The following is a 19,215-nucleotide window of genomic DNA, read 5'->3' as shown; positions in this document are numbered from 1 at the left end:
AGGCTCATTCAGAAGGTCAGGAGGAATGGGATACAGGGGTACGCAGGTGTTTGGATACAGAATTGTCTGGCCAACAGAAGACAGCGAGAGTTAGTAGAAGGAAAATATTCTGCCTGGAAGTCTGTGGGGAGTGGTGTTCCACAGGGCTCTGTCCTTGGGCCTCTACTGTTTGTAATTTATATTAATAACTTGGATGAGGGGATTGAAGGATGGGTCAGCAAGTTTTCAGACGACACAAAGGTTGGAGGTGTCGTTGACAGTATAGAGGGCTGTTGTAAGCTGCAGCGGAACATTGACAGGATGCAGAGATGGGCTGAGAGGTGACAGACGGAGTTCAACCTGGATAAATGCGTGGTGATGCATTTTGGAATGTCGAATTTGAAAGCTGAGTACAGGATTAAGGATAAGATTGTTGGCAGTGTGGAGGAACAGAAGGATCTTGGTGTGCAGGTACATAGGTCCCTTAAAATGGCCACCAAGTGGACAGGGTTGTTAAGAAAGCGTATGGTGTTTTGGCTTTCATGAACAGGGGGATTGCGTTTAAGAGTCGTGGGATATTGTTGCAGCTCTATAAAACTTTGGTTAGACGGCACTTGGAATACTGCGTCCAGTTCTGGTCACCCTATTATAGGAAAGATGTGGATGCTTTGGAGAGGATTCAGAGGAGGTTTACCAGGATGCTGCCTGGACTGGAGGGCATATCTTATGAAGAGAGCTTGACTGAGCTCGGACTTTTTCCATTGGAGAAAAGGAGGAAGAGAGGGGACCCAGTTGAGGTATACAAGAAAATGAGAGGCATAGATAGAGTCGATAGTCAGAGACTATTTCCTAGGGCAGAAATGACTAACACGAGGGGTCATAGTTTTAAGCTGGTTGGGGGATGTTAGAGGCGGATTATTTACACAGAGATTTGTGAGAGCATGGAATGAGTTGCCAGCAGCAGTTGTGGAAGCAAGGTCATTGGGGACATTTAAGAGACTACTGGACATGCATGTGGTCACAGAAATTTGAGGGTGCATACATGAGGATCAGTGGTCAGCAAAATATCGTGGGCTGAAGGGCCTGTTCTGTGCTGTACTATTCTATGTTCTATGTTCTCTATGTTCTATTTTCTATGTTCTATTATCATTGATAGGCAACATGGTTTTGTGCAGGGCAGATCATACCTTGTCAACTTCTTTGAAGAAGTGACCAAGTTGTTAGATGAAGAAAGGGTGTAGATGTCAAAATCGTGGACTTTAGTAAGGTGTTTGATAATGTTCCCCATGATAAACTAATGGAGAAAGTGAAGTTACATGGTGTGCAGGGTGTTATAGCTAGATGGATAAAGAACTGGGTGAGCAACAGGAGAAGAGAGTAGTATCTGAAGTGATTTTCTCGAAATGGAGAAAGGTGACTAGTGGCGTTCCACAGGAATTAGTACTGGGCCATTGTTGTTTGTGATATACAAAACTGATCTGGAAGAGGGCATTGTTGGACTGAATCAGTAATTTTGCAGATGACATGAAGATTGGTAGCGTAGCAGAAAGCATAAGTGACTGTCAAAGAATACAGGAGAATATAGATAGGCTGGAGTGTTGGGCGTAGAAGTGGCAAATGGATTTCAATCCAGGCAAATGTGAGGTGATGTATTTTGGGAAGTCTAATTTCAGATCGAACTATACTGTAAACGGAAGAGCCTTGTGAAAAGCTGATGAACAGAGAGATCTGGAAGTTCACGTCCATTGTACCCTGTGTGTGGCTCGACAGGTGGATAGAGTAGTCAGGAAGACATATGGTCTGAAAGACCACAATCTAGTGAAATTGTGGAATGGATGAGTCCAAAAGAAATTATGGCTAAGATGGTGCAACAAAGTCGAAATTTATGGCAAGCAGTCCTTCCTTAAGTACTGATGATAGTGAGCAATACAGCCTCTTCATCCACAGGCTACACCCGCGATAAACTCATAGCTGGAAGATGCATGAGAGGAGCGGAGGGGATGTAACGATTAGAACCCTGACGTTGCCGTTATTGCATCTGAAAAGTATGTACAATAGTTTGTAGAAACAGTGAAAACAGGCCAACTATGTCGCAGTTCATGAAATGGCAAAGAAGCAGCAGCAAAACAAAGCGCACTTTGACTCAAAACCAGCGCAATAGAGTTAAGGCCAGGACAAACAGTCATGGTGAGTATATACCACACGATCGCATGTTTTAAGCCCAAGAGAGTGCCAGACCCTCTGAGATAGCAAATGAAGATAGTCCATCCGTATACAAGGTATTAACTGCACGAGATAATAATAAATAGTTTAATCTTTGAATCAATTAGAGTCGATAGGACAGAAACAGGACAGTCATTGTTGGCATGTCATGCTCGATGTATACAATGTTCCGAATCCTGAGGAGATCAAGGAGATAGCCAGCTGCAAATTCAAGATGAAATTACTGTAGTTCAGGACGATATCCCCCAACTGTCGAGGTAGGAAGGTGAGAATAGAAAACGAAAGGGGAATCAAAGAAGCCAAAGAAACAGAACGTTCTCCTATCCTTCACATGTAGCAGTGTCGATACTTGAAGAACACCCCGTGATCAGGAACAATTTCTCTCAGAAGATCAAGTTTATCTGTAGTAACAAAGGGGAAGTAGTAGACTCAAACATGAATAATGTGGGGAAGGTATTTGGTGTGCGCTGATGAAAGATTAGGTGTCCCGGATTGCACACGGGTACCATTTCCAGCGACAAAATTTTGGGGATGGCGTGGTCAGTCATCCCTGATGGGAACACGATTAGTCAATTTGTAATTCCATTTATTGAGCGACTGTCAGATAATGATGGTTATGGTAAAAGTACTGTTCATTCGGGTCAGACTTGTGTGCATATCCACTCTGGCAGTGACTCCTTCTGGTGACATATAAATTGGGGGAATGCACCAGGCGTTTCAACAAATTTGCCAGGATCATTATTAACAGTAGAAAAATGAACCAGATTTGGTTTAAATAAAAAGAGCACTAAGACGAGTCGACCAGGTCTTCTGTTTGGGCGAGGACCCTTCACAAACTATAAGACTACCAGAAAGCCTACTAGCCCACATGATCGAATAATTTAGACTATACCAGATCGCACGTGTAGTGAGGGCCACTCAATACTATTGAGGTGATTCTAATGTTGAAAGAGATAGGGAATCTATCACTTTGATACCAGGATATCAGCACTTACAAGTAGTTTAACTGAAATAACAACACCTGACGTTTTTCAAAAATCGAATGCTCACTGTGTGGAAACAGGCCGTTCAATCCAACAAGTCCACATCAATCCTCTGAAGAGCATCCAAAGCACAGATATCCCTGTAACCCTGTATTTCCCATGGCTAACACGACTAATTTACAAACTACTGAAAAATATGGGCAGTTTAGCATGGCCAATCCACCGAACTTGCATTACCTTTGGACTGCAGATGGAATTCAGAGCACCCAGTGGAAACCCTCGCAGACACGGGGACAATGTGCAAACTCCACGAAGACGATCGCTCGAAGCTGGAATCAAACCATGGTCCATGGCACTATAAGGCCAATACAAAGCTAATCGACACTGCCACAGAATGTGCTTGTTCCCACTGCACAGAATATTATACATCATCCTGGTTCATATGTTCGGCAAAAGAAACCCACCCACGGTCAACATTGCAGTCCACCAGTCCAGCTCCTGGCAGATGACAACAGCACCTTGCGTTTCCCAATTAAACCCATGCATTGTTCCCCATTGTTCCCTAGAGTGAATATTTACTCATCCAGTACAAGGACAACTCCTATTATCTAGTTTCGACTTGATTATCTCTGTAAAATGCAACAGCTTGCCGAATCTAACTCTTCAGGAACATAAGCAGACTTTATATAAAACGCAACTTGACAACAGTGAAGTAGCATAAATGTTTTCAAATGATATGCTACCTGAAAACAGTGAAAAATAAACAATTTCTAAGAGTTTGCTGCGGTCAAATCTGTGAAGCGGAGACCAAGTCGTTCAGTTACACGCATGATATCAACCAGGTGATCTCATCAACGGATGTCAGGGTCTTATGAACACGGTCAGCTTCTTTCAGAGTCCGAGATGTCCACGGCTGAACAATATCCCTCTTCCAAGACTAAGTCCATCCCTTGGCCAGCTTGCTTGTTGACCATCTCCTGAAGCTGGAACACAGAAGGGAAAGGAAAAGATATCATAACCACGAAATGAATTAGCTCAGTACTATTACCGCTGGACTATTATTTCAGAAATTCAGGTCATGTTCTGGAGCGCTGTGTTCGAATCCCATCATTGTAGACGTAGAATTTTAATTCAATAAGATTGAAATTATGACTCGCAGGATGGTGTTGAAATCGATGCCAACTGTTGGGGAAAAGTAGTTTTGAGGAAGGATAACGTGATCTGAAACGTTAACTTTGATTTCTCTACACATATGCTGTCAGACTTGATGAGCTGTTTGAGCAATTGCTCTTCTTGTTTCTGATTTACAGCATCTGCAGTTCATTTGTTCGGAGAAATTAATCTGGCTCACTGGTGCCTTTCAAAGGAGGGAATTTGCAATCCTCAGCTTGCCTAGCCTGCTTGCAAATGCAGATTCACAGCGATGTGGCTGATTCTCAACTGCCCTCTGAAATGCCCTAGCAAGCTACTGAGTTCAAGTGCAGATACAAACAGGCAGTCATATCCCACGAGGGAATACAAATGAAGCAAGAAGTATAGATAGATTTTGAGATAAAAACAGAAGTAAGACAGGGAATCGGAGGGAAGTGACAGAGGCTGAGACATAGCAGTAACAAGAATAGAGAGGAAAGACAGGTAGAATGAGAGAGAAAGTGAGGAGGAAGAAAAGGCAATAGGAGGATTGCAGTAAAAGACAGTCTGTGGGAATGAAACAGATAGATGAGGACAGAAGTCAAGGATTTTACAAACGGGGAATGTGGAAGGGAGAGGGAGAAATAGAAGACAGGAAGTGAGATATAAATAAAGTAAGGCAAACCAAAAAGCAGAAGAAGGACATTCGATCTCCATCCTGTGCCTGTTACTCAGTAATGCAACACCACTCTGCTCCACTTTCAATCCTGTTAGACTGGAACAGGAGGCCATTCAGTCTCTCCTTATCGAGTCTGTTACCCTGGAACAGTGCCGACCCATTCAACCCATCCCTTACAATGAGCAGGTTAACAGTACCAAGGTAACCATTCGGCCCTTGGGAGGACACGCTCCCTTTTCCCAATCAATGTGCGTGTATGCATGACATGAGGACAACCCGCCTATGACACAGTAATAGTTTATTTTTGTTGAGCTCCACTCCACAATGAGTCATTATGGATAGTGAAGAGGCGCCAGCTGGAGGTGAATCTATATCTGCACTTTTTGTATGGCAGAATCTCTTACCTTCTGCATGGCGATTTTCTTCGCCTCTTCATTTTCGATCTCTGTCTCCGAAGTGATCAACACTTTAACCCATTGATATTGAGTATCTAAACATAATAGAAAGACCACCAACATGCTACATACACCCAGAATTATACACAAGGTACAGTATTGGTTTGTACGATTCAACTAATCCCATTTTTGCCCCTTGACACCTGTTTCTCGTTTAGGTCTTCTCTTTCTGTGTTTTAGTTATCTTGCTGTCAGTTCACTCCTCTAGACATCGTTCTTCTCACACCATGGCCAATCTTCACTCCTTGCTTCCACTTCTCTTCTCATTGCTCCCAACTCATCAATTCTTTATCTTCTATATTTTATCTTTACTGACCTTCCACACCCTCTATTCGCCTCCTCGCTTGATTCTCAGAGAGAGATCAAAACGCTGCCTGACTCAAGGAGATGTGGAGATCCAGGCAGACAAAGGAGAGGGGACACATTTTGAGAGAAACCGATGAAGGCAAGGAAACACTGATTGAGAGAGACGGAGAGCTGGAGACTGTAAGGCACAGAAAGAAAGTGTCAGATCGATGAAGACAGGGAAGTATAGATGAAAGCAGGGACATACACAGAAAGGATGAGATAAACTGAGACTGGGAGGCAGAGATGCAGAGAAGTAAGTAATCACAGACAGGCGAAGGCAGATACACGGTGATACAGAGAGAAAGAGAAATGAGAGAGACAGAGAAAAAAGGAGGCAACGAGATGTAGAATTGGAGAATGAAATAAAAACAAAAAGACAGGGACACACAGAAAGATGGACAGCCGGTATGAGGCAGGGAGGGAGGGACAGTTGGAGTAAAAGACATACAACGACTGGGAAACAGAAATAAAGGAAGAAAGACAAAGACAGGGATACAAAAACAGAGAGTGTCTGGCAATGAATCCCACCCTTCAGTCTTGCCATCACTCTTATCTCTGTCAACGTATCCCGTCACTGCATTCTCATTATGATCAGTTATTGCATCCTACACCCGTCTGTCACATAACCCACTTAACTTTACCATTGCATCCTACATCCCTCAGTGACTATATCCCACTCCTTTCATGTATTCCATTCCACGCAGTCACGACATCTTACTTCCCTCAAATACTACATCCCATTCCTCCAGTTATTATATCCAATCCTTCTTAGTCAAGGCATTCAATATCCGTTAATGACTATAACCATTGCACCGAGTTACTAATTCTCAATCCCCTCAGTCACTGTAAACCGTTCCCTCAGTCACTGAAAACCATTCCTTCAGCCATTGCATTACAGTCAACACAGTCATTTCGTCTCAGTCCCTTCAATCACACCATATTACGACTCTGTCGCTGAATCCAACTCACCTTAGTCACTACAATCTACCCCGCTCTGTCACTACATCCCACTCCCCACTGACTAGATCGCACTTCACTATGACACCATGTCCTTCTCTCATCAGTCAGTACATTCCATTCCCCTGAATCAATGCAGCAGAACATGCCAAGAGCAACACCAGACATACTTGAAAATGTGGTGTTAACCTGGTGAAGTTGCTAAACAGGACTACTTGCATGCCAAACAGAATAAGCTGTGGTTCTGTTCGCCGAGCTGGAAGTTTTTGTTTTTTTTTCTGCCAAACAGAATAACCTGCAAGAATAAGAACAACAACACCAAGTTCTGGCTCCCCAAAGTGCATTCACCATTTACAAGGTACAAATCAGGAATGTGATAAAATACTCCCCACTTACCTGGATCGATAAAGCTCCAAGAACATTCAAGAAACCTGGACAACCCAGGTCAAAGTAGCACATATGAGTGACATGAGATCCGCATGCATCCTTTCTGTCTGAGTACTCACAATCAGTAGCAGCAATATGTACTATCCAACGATGCATTGCAAAATGTGTTGAAAGATTATCAGACAAAACCGTCCCAAACTCACGATCACTTCCATCTGGAAGGACAAGCGCAGCAGATACATAGGAACACCACAATCTTAAAGTTCTCCTCATGCCACTATCTTTGGGTCAAAATGCACTAATTCCCTCTGTAATGGCATTCGGAGATAGGTGGACTCCAATGGTTAAAAAGACAGCTCAGCGCCACCTTCACAAGGGCAACTATGGACGAGAAATAAATATTGCTCAGCCACATATGCCCACATCACAAAAGATAAATTATAATTTCAAAAAAACTGCATCCCATTCTCTTCAGTACAGCTTCCATATTATTTCAATCACTGCACCGCACTCCCCTCAGTCAGTTGTTCATCACATGTCCATCGACTAATATATATCAAACTCAATAACTTAATTCTACTTACCTGTGTGCCTAGATCCTACTCGCCTCAATTTCTTTACTCCAACCCCTCAGTACCGAAGTCACACTCCCCTCAGTCTCTGCATCTCTGTTACCTGACTTTCTGACACACACCTCAGTCACCGATTCACACTCCTGTCAGTCACTGCACCTCATTTACCTTAATCCAACTCCTTCCAATCATTAGATATAATTCTCCACTTTTGTGGTATACATCTCCCCTCAGTGACTACAGCAAATTGCCATCAGTCATTGATCCCATTGCCGTAGTCATTATAATTCACTCTCTTTCGTCACTGTATTCTGATATCTCTGTCACTGCACCTTAATACCCTTAATCAAATTCTCCTCCTCTCCTCAATCTCTGCATTCAACAAATGTGGCCACTGCATTCCTCTCCCGTCAGTCATTACATCGCATACCCTTTTGTCATCACATCACATTCCTCTCAAGAAATTATTGCCATTTCCTCAATTATCGCTCCCAAACCCTAAGTTACTAAATCACATTTGCATCAATCACTGCGTTCCATTTACATCAGGGTATAATTTCACACATCTCAATAACGGCATCCTATTCCCTCACGCACGACATTACATTCCAATCAATCACTGAATCCCTCCTTCTTCCGTCAATGCATCACACTCCCCTCAGTCACCTCATCTCAATCAAACAATTACAGCACCCCATTTCTTCAGTCGCAACATCTCATTCCACCAAATCACATTATTTCAGTCCCTCATAAAATCACACTCCTCTCAGTCACTGCAATACACTCACATCATCAAACTATGTGTCACTCATTTCATCACAACATCATTCCCAACTCTGTTATTTTGCCACTCTCTCTTCACTCCTCACATCACACTTTTCTCAGTCAAAGCATTCAGCATCTCAGAGTCACTGCACCTCACTTCACTGAGTTACTACATCCCAATACCCTCAATCATTACATCCCATTCCACTCTGACTGTTCATCAGACAATTTTCACAGTGCCATTTTCAACATCCCTCATTCATTGTATCCTTCTCACATCACTCACTTCACCGCAGTGCCGTCAGTCATTGTTTCCCTTCCTTCACTTCCTACATCCCTGTCACGGCATGACACTCAGATGACTCAAGCGAGCCCACTCCCTCAATGCGATGTTCATACTACCCTCAGTGAATACATCTCATTCTCTTCAGTTGCCACAACCCACTCACGTCTGTAACTGTCTCTCACAACCAATTCCTGAATGATACTCCATTCAGTTACGGCACTCCAGTCCCCTCACTTACTTCCTGTCTGCCTTCAGTCTCTGCATTCCAGTCAATTTAGTTCAACTCATCTCAGTCACAATATGCAAAAAGACATGGCCACTGCATCCTCTCCACTCAGTCGCTACGTTCCATACATCTCAGTTACTATATACTACTTCTCTTTGTCACTGCATCCCAGAATCCTCAGTCACATCATGACATACCCCTTAAACACTGCCTCCATATCCCCTCAGTCGCTGTAACGGCCTCCTCTCACTCTCACTCCATCCCATTCCCGTCAGCCCATTTCCCTCAATCACTGCAGTACCCTCCCCTCAGTCACATCTCATTAACATTCGTCAATGTGTCCACTCATCCAAACCACAACAATCTACCCCGCTCTTTCATATCCTATACTCTACATACACTAAATTTCACTCATATTATGCACTGATTCCTACTCTCCTCACTGACAGCGTCGATATACCCTCAGTCAATACATTCCACGCCCCTCAGTCTCTGTATCCCAAATTTTCAGTCACTACCTGACACTCCCATCTGTCATTACATCGTACTTTCTAAATTTACTGTATTTCACTCCATTCTGTCATTACATCCAACTCTGCCCCGTCTCTGAAGCACATGCATCACAATCACTGAATTTTATTTTCCTCCGTCAATGCAACCAACATACCTCCCACGCCACGTCACTTTAACATCCACATCATCTGACTCACTGCAGTCACGATATGCCACTCTCCTCAGTTAATGCCTCCTATTTTTGCCTGTCAATACAGCCAACTTCCTTCATTCACTTCTTCTCACTCTATTCTGTCCCAACATTCGACTCTGCTTCATCTTTAGCCATCGGTGAAGTTCCAGATCACTGGAATGTGGTTAATTGCTTAAGAAAGGTATCAAAGACAATTCAGGGAACTACAGGCCAGTGAGACTGACATCGGTGGTAGGCATGTTGGAGAGGATACTGAGGGACAGGATCAACTAACATTTGGATAGTCAACGTCTAATCAAGTACAGTCAGTATGTCTGACAACTCTTTCAGAATTTTGCAAAGATGTATCCGAGAGGATCGATGAGGGTAGTGCATTTGACACTGTCTAAATGCATTTTAGTATTAGCTTTAACAAGGTCCCACGTGGCAGACTGTTCATGAAGTTTAAGTTGCATGGGATCCAGGGAGAGTAAGCTAATTGCATTCCAAATTGGCTCGGTGATTGGAAGCAAAGGGTGAGATATGAAGGTTGATTCTTTGTCTGAAGGCTTGCGGTTTGCCACAGGGATCGATGGTTGGACATTTGTTACTAGTTATTTGTATAAATGATTTGGAAGTGAATGTACAAGGCAAGATCAGTAAAGTTTGCAGCTGGTTCAAAATTAGGAGGTATCATTCATAGCAAGGAAGGTTATCAAAAATTCCAGAAGGATCTTGATCAGATGAGGAAGTGGGCTGATAATTTGCAACTGCAATTCAATACAGAATAAGTGTGAACAGTTGCACTTTGGAAAGGTCAAATCACGATAAGACTTATACAGTAAATCGTAAGGTCCTGGATCGAACAGTACAACTACATGGTTCTGTGAAAGCAGTGTCACAGTTAGAAAGGATATGGAAGAAGGCACTTGTCATGCTGGCATTCATCAGTCCAGGCATTGGGTATAGGAGTTAGGACAAAATATTACAGTTGTATGAGTCATTGGTAAGAACGCACTTGGAGTACTGTGTACAAGTTTGATCACCCTGTTATAGGAAAGACATAGTTAAACAGGAAAGAGTGAAAAGAATATTTACGAGGACATTGCCAGAACTAGTCGGTCTGAATTATAGACAGAGCTTGACTAGGACAAGACATTATTTCTTGGAACTTTGGAGAATGAGGGGTAACAATGAGGGGTAACTGTGTAAAATCATGAGGAGAATCGAACAAATGAATGAATGTCGTCTTTTTTTTCCCAGTGGTGGGGAATTGAAAAGTAGAGAGCATAGGATTAAGGTGAGAGGAGAAAGATTTCAGAAGAACGTGAGGGGGATCTTATTTACACAGATGGTAGTGTGTATATGGAATGGGCTAATAGAGAAAGTGGTTGAGGCGGGTACAATATCACCATTTAACAAGAAAAACATTTGCATAGACATATGGATGAGAGGGTTTAGAGGAATATGGATCAAATGCGGGCAATTGGAATGAGCTAAGTGAGCACTATTTTCAGCATGAACTACTTTCAGCCAAATGGTCGCTTTCCATGCTGTATCACTGTGTAACTCTATGACTCTATGACAGTCTAGCCTTAGGTTAATGCATCCTGTCCCCCTCAGTCAATCTATTATCCTTCCCTCACTGACTGTATCCCACTCACCCAATCTCTGCATCGAAATTGCCTCAGGCACAGTAGCACACTCCGACTTTTATTGCATCCTACAGCCCATCTAAAGGAGAGGCCATGGCCTGGTGCTATTATCTCTGGACTATTAATCCAGAGACACATGTAATATTTTCCGGACCTGAGTTCAAATCCTGCCATTGCAGATAGTGGAATTCGAGTTGAATAAGAACAAATCAATTAAGAGTCCAATATTGACTTCGAACCCAGTACCGATCGTCGGAAAAAAAGACCCACCAGGTTCCCTGATGCCCTTTAGGGAAAGAAGCTGTCATCATTACCTGATTTGGCCTACATGTGACTGCAGACCCACAGCAAATTACCCTCTAGGTAATTAGAGTTGGGCAACAAATGCTGCCTACCTCGCGACACACACATCCCATGAACGAAAAAAGAAAACAAATCCATTCCACGCCTATTAGTAAGTCCATAACTCTATCAACAGTCAATGCATTCTACTCTTGTCAATCACTGAGTCTCATTGTCTTCAATCATTTCATTCATCCTTTTCTCAGCCACTAAATTCCGCTCAGCTCAGACACTGCATGCACTCACGTCTCACTCCACTCAATCACTATATAACACTCGCCTCAGTCACTGCATTCCATTATCCGCAGTCACTACATCGATCTACCATTCACTGACGGTTCCATATCACATAAAACACACTTTGTAGCCCACTAATTTAAGTCACTGCATCTAAATATGCTCAACTACAGCAGATCACTCAGAAAGTAACTGCATATCAATCCCCTCAGAAACTACATCTCATTGACTTCAGTTAATGTACTCAGCCTTCTCATTCACTGCATTCGATTCGCCACAGTTACTGTGTTCCATACTCCTCAATCACTCAATGATACTTACCAGAGTTGGTACACCCTCCTCCCCAGAGTCACACTATCCTAATCAATACAGTCATTGCATCCCAATTCCTTCACTCACTACATCCCACAAACCACTGTATGCAAATCAGTCTACACAGTCACAAAAGTGCACTTCCCTCATCATTACGTCCCTCTTCAATAATCACTATGTCAAACTCCCCTACTTGTTATATCCCAATAACTTCAGTCAGAACATCAAACTCCCCTCAGTCACGGTATCCCACTACAAACTGTCATATCCCATTCTGCTCAATCACGACACCCCTTTATATCAGTGATCTCATCACGCTCTGTTAATCGTTAATTTACGCCCCCTTCAGTCAATGTATTGCACTTCCCTCAGTCATTGCACCACGCTCCACTCAGTCACTAAAACATTCCACCCTCAATTACTATATCTCACACTACTTGTCAGTCATTACATCACGCACTCCTCAGTCATTGAATCAGTCTTCCCTCAATCACTTCGTCACTCTGTCCACAATCAACGAATCCCACTACCCTCAATCAACATATCATATTCACCTCAGTCATTACACCCGTCTCCCTTCAGTGACCACTGTAAGCTTTCCTCATTCCCCACATTAGACCAAGTCAGACACAGCGTCCAATACCCCCTCTGTCAAAACATCTCACCTCATTAACTACACCAAAGTACCCACTTGGTCTGCAGTACAAATCCCTATGCCCCACACCCCTCAGTCACTGCACCCAAATACCACAAGTCACCGAATCCCATTCCAATCAGTTACATCACTCATTTCCTCACTACATCCCACTCTCTCGAGTGGCTACCCCTCATTTCCCTCAGTAACATTATTCAGCTCCCCAATTTACAACCCACTCGTCTTAGATAATAGTTGTCACTAACATAGGTGGTCAAACAAGCTCCGCTCAAGATATTGCACCTGAGTCTCCTCGGTCTGTATATTCCAATATCTGTGCCCTACTATAGGATGTCACGGTGGCACGGTGGTTAGCACTGCTGCCTCACAGCGCCAGAGACCTGGGTTCAATTCCCGCCTCAGGCGACTGACTGTGTGGAGTTTGCACATTCTCCCCGTGTCTGCGTGGGTTTCCTCCGGGTGCTCCGGTTTCCTCCCACAGTCCAAAGATGTGCAAGGTCAGGTGAATTGGCCATGCTAAATTGTCCGTAGTGTTAGGTAAGGGGTAAATGCAGGGGTATGGGTGGGTTTCGCTTCGGCGGGTCGGTGTGGACTTGTTGGGCCGAAGGGCCTGTTTCCACACTGTAATCTAATCTAATCTAATCTATATCCTAGCTCCCTTAGTTCATACATTCCACTCCTGCAGGCACTAAATCTCAATATTGTCACGGTGAATTCATGTATCACTGGACATCGGAATGCGTCTGGAAAAGTTTAAAAAAGTACAATGAACTTTACAAATGATCTTGGAGGAATCCTTCTGGGAGCAGTGACAACACAGAAGCAGATAAGTGGATTTTAAGCGTGGCCTGAAAATATGTCTCGTAGTGAGTAGAGTGGGTTCATTCTTGATTATATGTTTTATTGAGCTATGTCTCTTGGTTAAACTTAAAATATAAGCCATAAGTATTAATTTGACCTGGAGCAGTGTTTTGTAGAGGAATAAGACCGTGCTATTTTCTGGGTCTGTAGATTGAAAGAAACAAAAATGGCCCTTAGTAGCGTGATATACTCTTCTTGTAGGGTGTGGGAGTTTAGCGAGAGTTTACAGGTTACTGAGGATTATACCTGCAATAAATGCCGTTTCTTGAGAATCCTATCAGATTGAATAGATCGGTTTGAGATACAATTAGAGGCAATGAGGAATTTACAAGAGCAAGGGGATGTGATGGGTGGCATTTATAGGGAGGGTGGGAATGTCTCAGATAAAGTCACATAGATGGGTTAACTCCAGGAAAGGTAAGAGAGGTGGGCAGGTAGTGCAGGTGTCTTCTGTGGCTATCCCCATTTCAAACAAGTATGCTGTTTATGAAAATGTAGGGGGTGATGGATTCTCAGAAGAATGTAACATGAACAGCCAAGTTTCTGGTATTGAGACTGGCTCTAATGCAATGCGAGGTACGTCGGGTTGCAAGCGATCTGTTGTGTTAGGGGACTCTCTAATCCGAGAAACAGACGTTTCTGTGGCCAGTCGCGAAAAATCAGAATGGTGTGTTGCTTCCCTGGTGCCAGGATCAAGGTTGTGTCAGACAGGGCGCAGAACGTTCTCAAGGTGGAGAGGGGCCAGCAACAGGTCATTGTCCACATTGGAACCAACGACATAGGAAGGGAAAAGGTTGAGATTCTGAAGGGAGATTATAGAGAGTTAGGCAGAAATTTAAAAAGGAGGTCCTCGAGAGTAGTAATATCTGGATTACTCCCGGTGCTATGAGTTAGTGAAGGCAGGTATAGGAGGACAGAGCAGATGAATGCATGGCTGAGGAGCCGGTGTGTGGGAAATGTATGGATCATTAGAACATAAAACATAGAAAGGTACAGCACGCAACAGGCCCTTTGGCCCACGATGCTAGTCTGAGGGTTAATCCTAATGTAAAACAAAATAACTTAACCTATGCAACCCTCAACTCACTGCTAAACATGTTTATGCGCAGCAGTCACTTAAATGTCCCCAATGACTATGCTTCCACCATCACCGCTGGCAATAAATTCCATGCATTCACAACTTCCTGCATAAAGAACCTTCCTCTGACATCCCCTCCAAACCTTTCCCCTAATATCTTAAACTATGACCCTTCGTACTAATCAATTCTGCCCAGGGGAAATGTCTCTGACTATTGACTCTATCCATTCTTCTCATTACCTTATTAACCTCCACCACGTCACCACTCTAACTCCTTCTCTTCAGAGAGAAAAGTCCGAGTTTATTCAACGACTCTTCATGATGTAAGCCCTCCAATCCAGGCAGCATCCTGATAAATCTTCTTTGCATCCTCTCCAAAGCCTCTGTATCTTTCCTATAGTACGCTGACCAGAACTGGACACAATATTCCAAATGTGGTCTCACCGTGGACATATAGAGCTATAGCAAAACCTCGCGACTCTCAACCTCGGTCTCCCTGTTAATGAAAGCCAAAACACCATATGCTTTCCTAATTACCCTATCCACTTGGGTGGCAAATTTGAGGGATCTATGTACTTGCACACCGAGATCCCTCTGTTCCTCCACACTGCCGAGAACCCTGTCTTCAATCCTACATTTAGCATTCGAGTTCGACCTTCCAAAATGCATCATGCCGCATTAATCCAAGTTGAATTCCATCTGCCATTCATCAACCCATATCTGCATTCTGACTATGTCGCACTGCAGTCTGCAATAACCCTCGATACCATTGATGACACCTCCAACCTTTGTGGCACCTGCAAATTTACTAACCCACTAGTCAACCTCCTCATCCAAGTCATTTATAAAAACTACAAAGAGCATAAGCCCACGAATAGAGCCCTGCGGGACCCCACTCAATACTGACCTCCTGGCAGTGTACTTTCCATCCACATCTACTCTCTGCCTTCTGTCAGCCAACCAATTCTGAATCTAGGTAGCCAAATCTCCATGTATCACATACTTCTTGACTTTATGAATGAGCCTACCATAGGGAACCTCTTTAAATTCCTTGCTGAAATCCATGGACACCACATCCACTGCTTGACCTTCGTCGACCGATCTTGTCACCTCCTCAAAGAACTCAATAAGATTTGCCAGGCACAACCTTCCCCTCACAAAGCCATGCTGATTGCCTTTAATCACGCTATGCTTTTCCAAATAGTCATAAATCATATCCCTCAGAATTCTTTCCAAAACTTTGCTGACCACAGACGTAAGACTGACTGGTCTGTAATTACCAGGGATTTCCTTATTACCCTTCTTGAATAGAGGAACAACATTTACCTCCTTCCAATTATCCGGTACAACTCCTATGGAGAGTGAGGAGGCAAAGCCCTTTGCCAGCGGCTTACCAATCTCCTTTATCGTCTCCCAGAGTAGATAAGCATAAATCTGGTCAGGCCCTGGGTACTTATCAATCTTATTGTTTTCCAAAATTTCCAGCACTTCAACTTCATCAATCTTGATCTGGTCAAGCCTGTATCCCAGCTCCTCAAAGTTCTCATTCACAACAAAGTACGTTTCCTTCGTGAAAACTGAAGCATAAAAACCCATTTAAGGCTTCCCCTATCTGCACAGACTCCACGCACAAGTTCCATACGCCATCATTGATCGGCCTTACCTTCTCCTTGATCATTCTCCTATTCCTCACGTATCAGTAAAATGCCTTTGGGTTCGCCCTAATCCTTCTTGCCAAGCCTTTTTCGTGCACCCTCCAGGCTTTCCTCAGTCGATTCCTGAGCTCCTTTCGAGCTAGCCTGTAATCCTCTAAAGCTGCGGTCGATCCTTCCTTCCTCCATTATACGTAAGCTGCCTTATTCCTTTTGACGAAGGGTTGTCTGTTCTCATCATCCAAGGTTCCTTAATCTAACCCCTTCTTACCTGCTTCAGAGGAACAAATTCGTGCATCACTCGCAACAATTGCTCCTTAAATAGTCTCCACATATCTGCTGTGCCCTTTCTGTGGAACAATTGCTCCCAGTCTCTCCTTCCAAACTCCTGTCTGGTAGCGTCATAATTTCCTTTTCCCGAATTAAATATATTCTCACAGTAACTGCTCCTTTCCCTCTCCAAGCTATGGTAAATGTGAGGTAGTTGTGATCACTGTCACCAAAGTGTTCGCCCACAGCGAGATCTGACACCTGTCCTGGATCATTGCCACGCACAAAAGCCAAAATGGCCTCTCCCCTCGTCGGCCTGTCTACATACTGAGTAAGGAAACCCTCTTGAACACAACTAACACAAACGGCTCTATGCAAACCATCTGCACTTAGGAGGTTCCAGTCAATATTGGGAAAGTTGAAATCACCCATATCAACAACCCTACTAAACCTGTATTTTTTTCCAGAATCTGCCCGCTTATGAGTTCTTTAATCTCTCTGCTGCTATTAGGGGGCCTGAAGAAAACCCCCAATGAGGTGACTGTTCACTTCCTGTTCATAACTTCTACCCATACAGACTCAGTAGACAAACCTTCCTCAACAGCCTTTTGTTTCTGTAGCTGTGATGCACTCTCTGATTAGCAATGCTAAACCCGCTCCTTTTTGTCTACCCTCCCTGTTCTTTTTAAACGTTCTAAACTCTGTAACATCAAGCAAACACTCCTGCCCCTGTGAAACTCGTGTCTCCGTTATCGCCACAACTACGTTGCCCCAAGTACTGATCCATGCTCTAAGTTAGTTTACTCTTATTCTGAACACTCCTTGCATTAAAGCAGGCACACTTTAACCAATCTCTTTGTTTCATCTCGTGAGAAACCTTCCCGATAGATTCACTACGTCCTGTCACTGCCCCATCTGCAACTTCCCCCCTCTCAGATATGGGTCTCGGATTCCCACCCACTGGCCAAACTCGTTTAAACCGTCCAGAACCACACGAGCGTATCTCCCACCAAGGACATTTGTGCCCCTCCAGTTCAGGTGCAACCCGTCCTTCTTGTACAGGTCCCACCTTCCACAGAAGGTATCGCAATGGTCTAGGTATGCCCTCGCACCAGCCTCACAGCCACGTATCCACGTGTTAAGTGGCATTCGCTGACTGTTCCTCACCTCACTATCTCGTGGCACCAGTAGCAAATCTGAGATAACTACTCTACTCATTCTGCTGTTCAGATTCCAACCTAACTCTCTGTAGTCACTTTCAGAGCCTCAATCCCTTTCCTGGCTATATCATTTGGGCCAATATGTACCACGATTACTGGCTGCTCACCCTCCACCTCTGAATCCTGCACACCCGATTGGTGACATCCCGAATCCGACACCAGGGAGGCAACATACCTTCTGAGAGTCCTGTTATTGACAACAACATCTCCAGTCAACCAGCCTAACTACTGAGCCCCAACACTAGCGCTTTTCTATTCTCCCCCTTCCTTTCTGAGCCACAGGGCTAGGTTCAGTGCCAGAGATCTGACAACTATGGCTTTCCCCTGGTCGGACAACCCCACCAGCAGTATCCACAATGGTGTACTTATTGCTGAGGGGAAGAGCCAAAGAGTATCCTAAATTGGAAGGGGACTAGACACTGGCAGGGACATTTGCGAGGGGAATCCTGGGGAGATAGTGAGGAAAGATTTCAAACTGAGACTGGTACATTTGAGAACAAAGACAACTCAAACAGTCAGAGCAGGCAGGGACAAAGCAGAGAACAAGGTAGGACTGGCAAGTTAAACTGCATTTATTGCTATGCAAGAGGTCTTACAGGGAAGGCAGATGAACTGATGTCATGGTTAGGAACATGCGACTGGGATATCAAAGCAATTACAGAAACGTCGATCAGAGATGGATAGGACTGGCAGCTTAATGTTCCAGAATACAAATGCTACAGGAAAGATAAAAAGGGAGGCAAGAGAGGAGGGGGTGTGGCGTTTTTGATAAGGGATAGCATTACAGCTGTAATGACGGAGGATATGCCCGGAAATACATCCAGGGAAGTTATTTCGGTGGAACTGAGAAATAAGAAAGGGATGATCTCCTTATTGGGATTGTATTATAGACCCCCGAATAGTCAGAAGGAAACTGAGAAACAAATTGTAAGGAGATCTCAGCTATCTGTAAGAATAATAGGGTGGTTATAGTGGGGGATTTTAGTTTTCCAAACATAGACTGGGACTGCGATAGTGTTAAGGGTTTAGATGGAGTGGAATTTGTTAAGTGTGAATAAGAAACTTTTCTGATTCAGAATGTGTATGTACCTACTAGATAATGTGCAAAACCTGACCTACTTTTGGGAAATAAGACAGGGCATGTGACTGAGTTGTCAATTGATGAGCAGTTTTAAAATAATGATGGAAAAGGAGAGACCAGATTTAAAAGTTGGAGTTCTAAATTGAAGAAACGGCATTTTTGACAGTATTAGGCAA

The 19,215-nt window shown here is 43.7% G+C and overlaps 1 protein-coding gene across 1 annotated transcript in view; it reads right to left on the bottom strand.

Annotated features, from left to right (window-relative positions):
- Window positions 1-2,280: 2,280 nt before the first annotated feature.
- Window positions 2,281-19,215, bottom strand: part of LOC122541158 (pancreatic secretory granule membrane major glycoprotein GP2-like) — a 43,921-nt gene continuing 26,986 nt past the window's right edge. Inside the window, exons 7-8 of the mRNA XM_043677771.1 lie at window positions 5,400-5,485; window positions 2,281-4,168 (exon numbers count right to left, since the gene is read on the bottom strand). Of these exons, the coding sequence (XP_043533706.1) occupies window positions 4,067-4,168; window positions 5,400-5,485 (188 nt within the window). The 3' untranslated portion in view covers window positions 2,281-4,066. The remainder of the gene's footprint in view (window positions 4,169-5,399; window positions 5,486-19,215) is intronic.

Source organism: Chiloscyllium plagiosum, chromosome 37 (assembly GCF_004010195.1).
Source record: "Chiloscyllium plagiosum isolate BGI_BamShark_2017 chromosome 37, ASM401019v2, whole genome shotgun sequence".
NCBI classification, from domain to species: domain Eukaryota; kingdom Metazoa; phylum Chordata; class Chondrichthyes; order Orectolobiformes; family Hemiscylliidae; genus Chiloscyllium; species Chiloscyllium plagiosum.
Note: the sequence above shows the minus strand (reverse complement) of the source record. Positions and strands in the feature narration are given on the sequence as shown.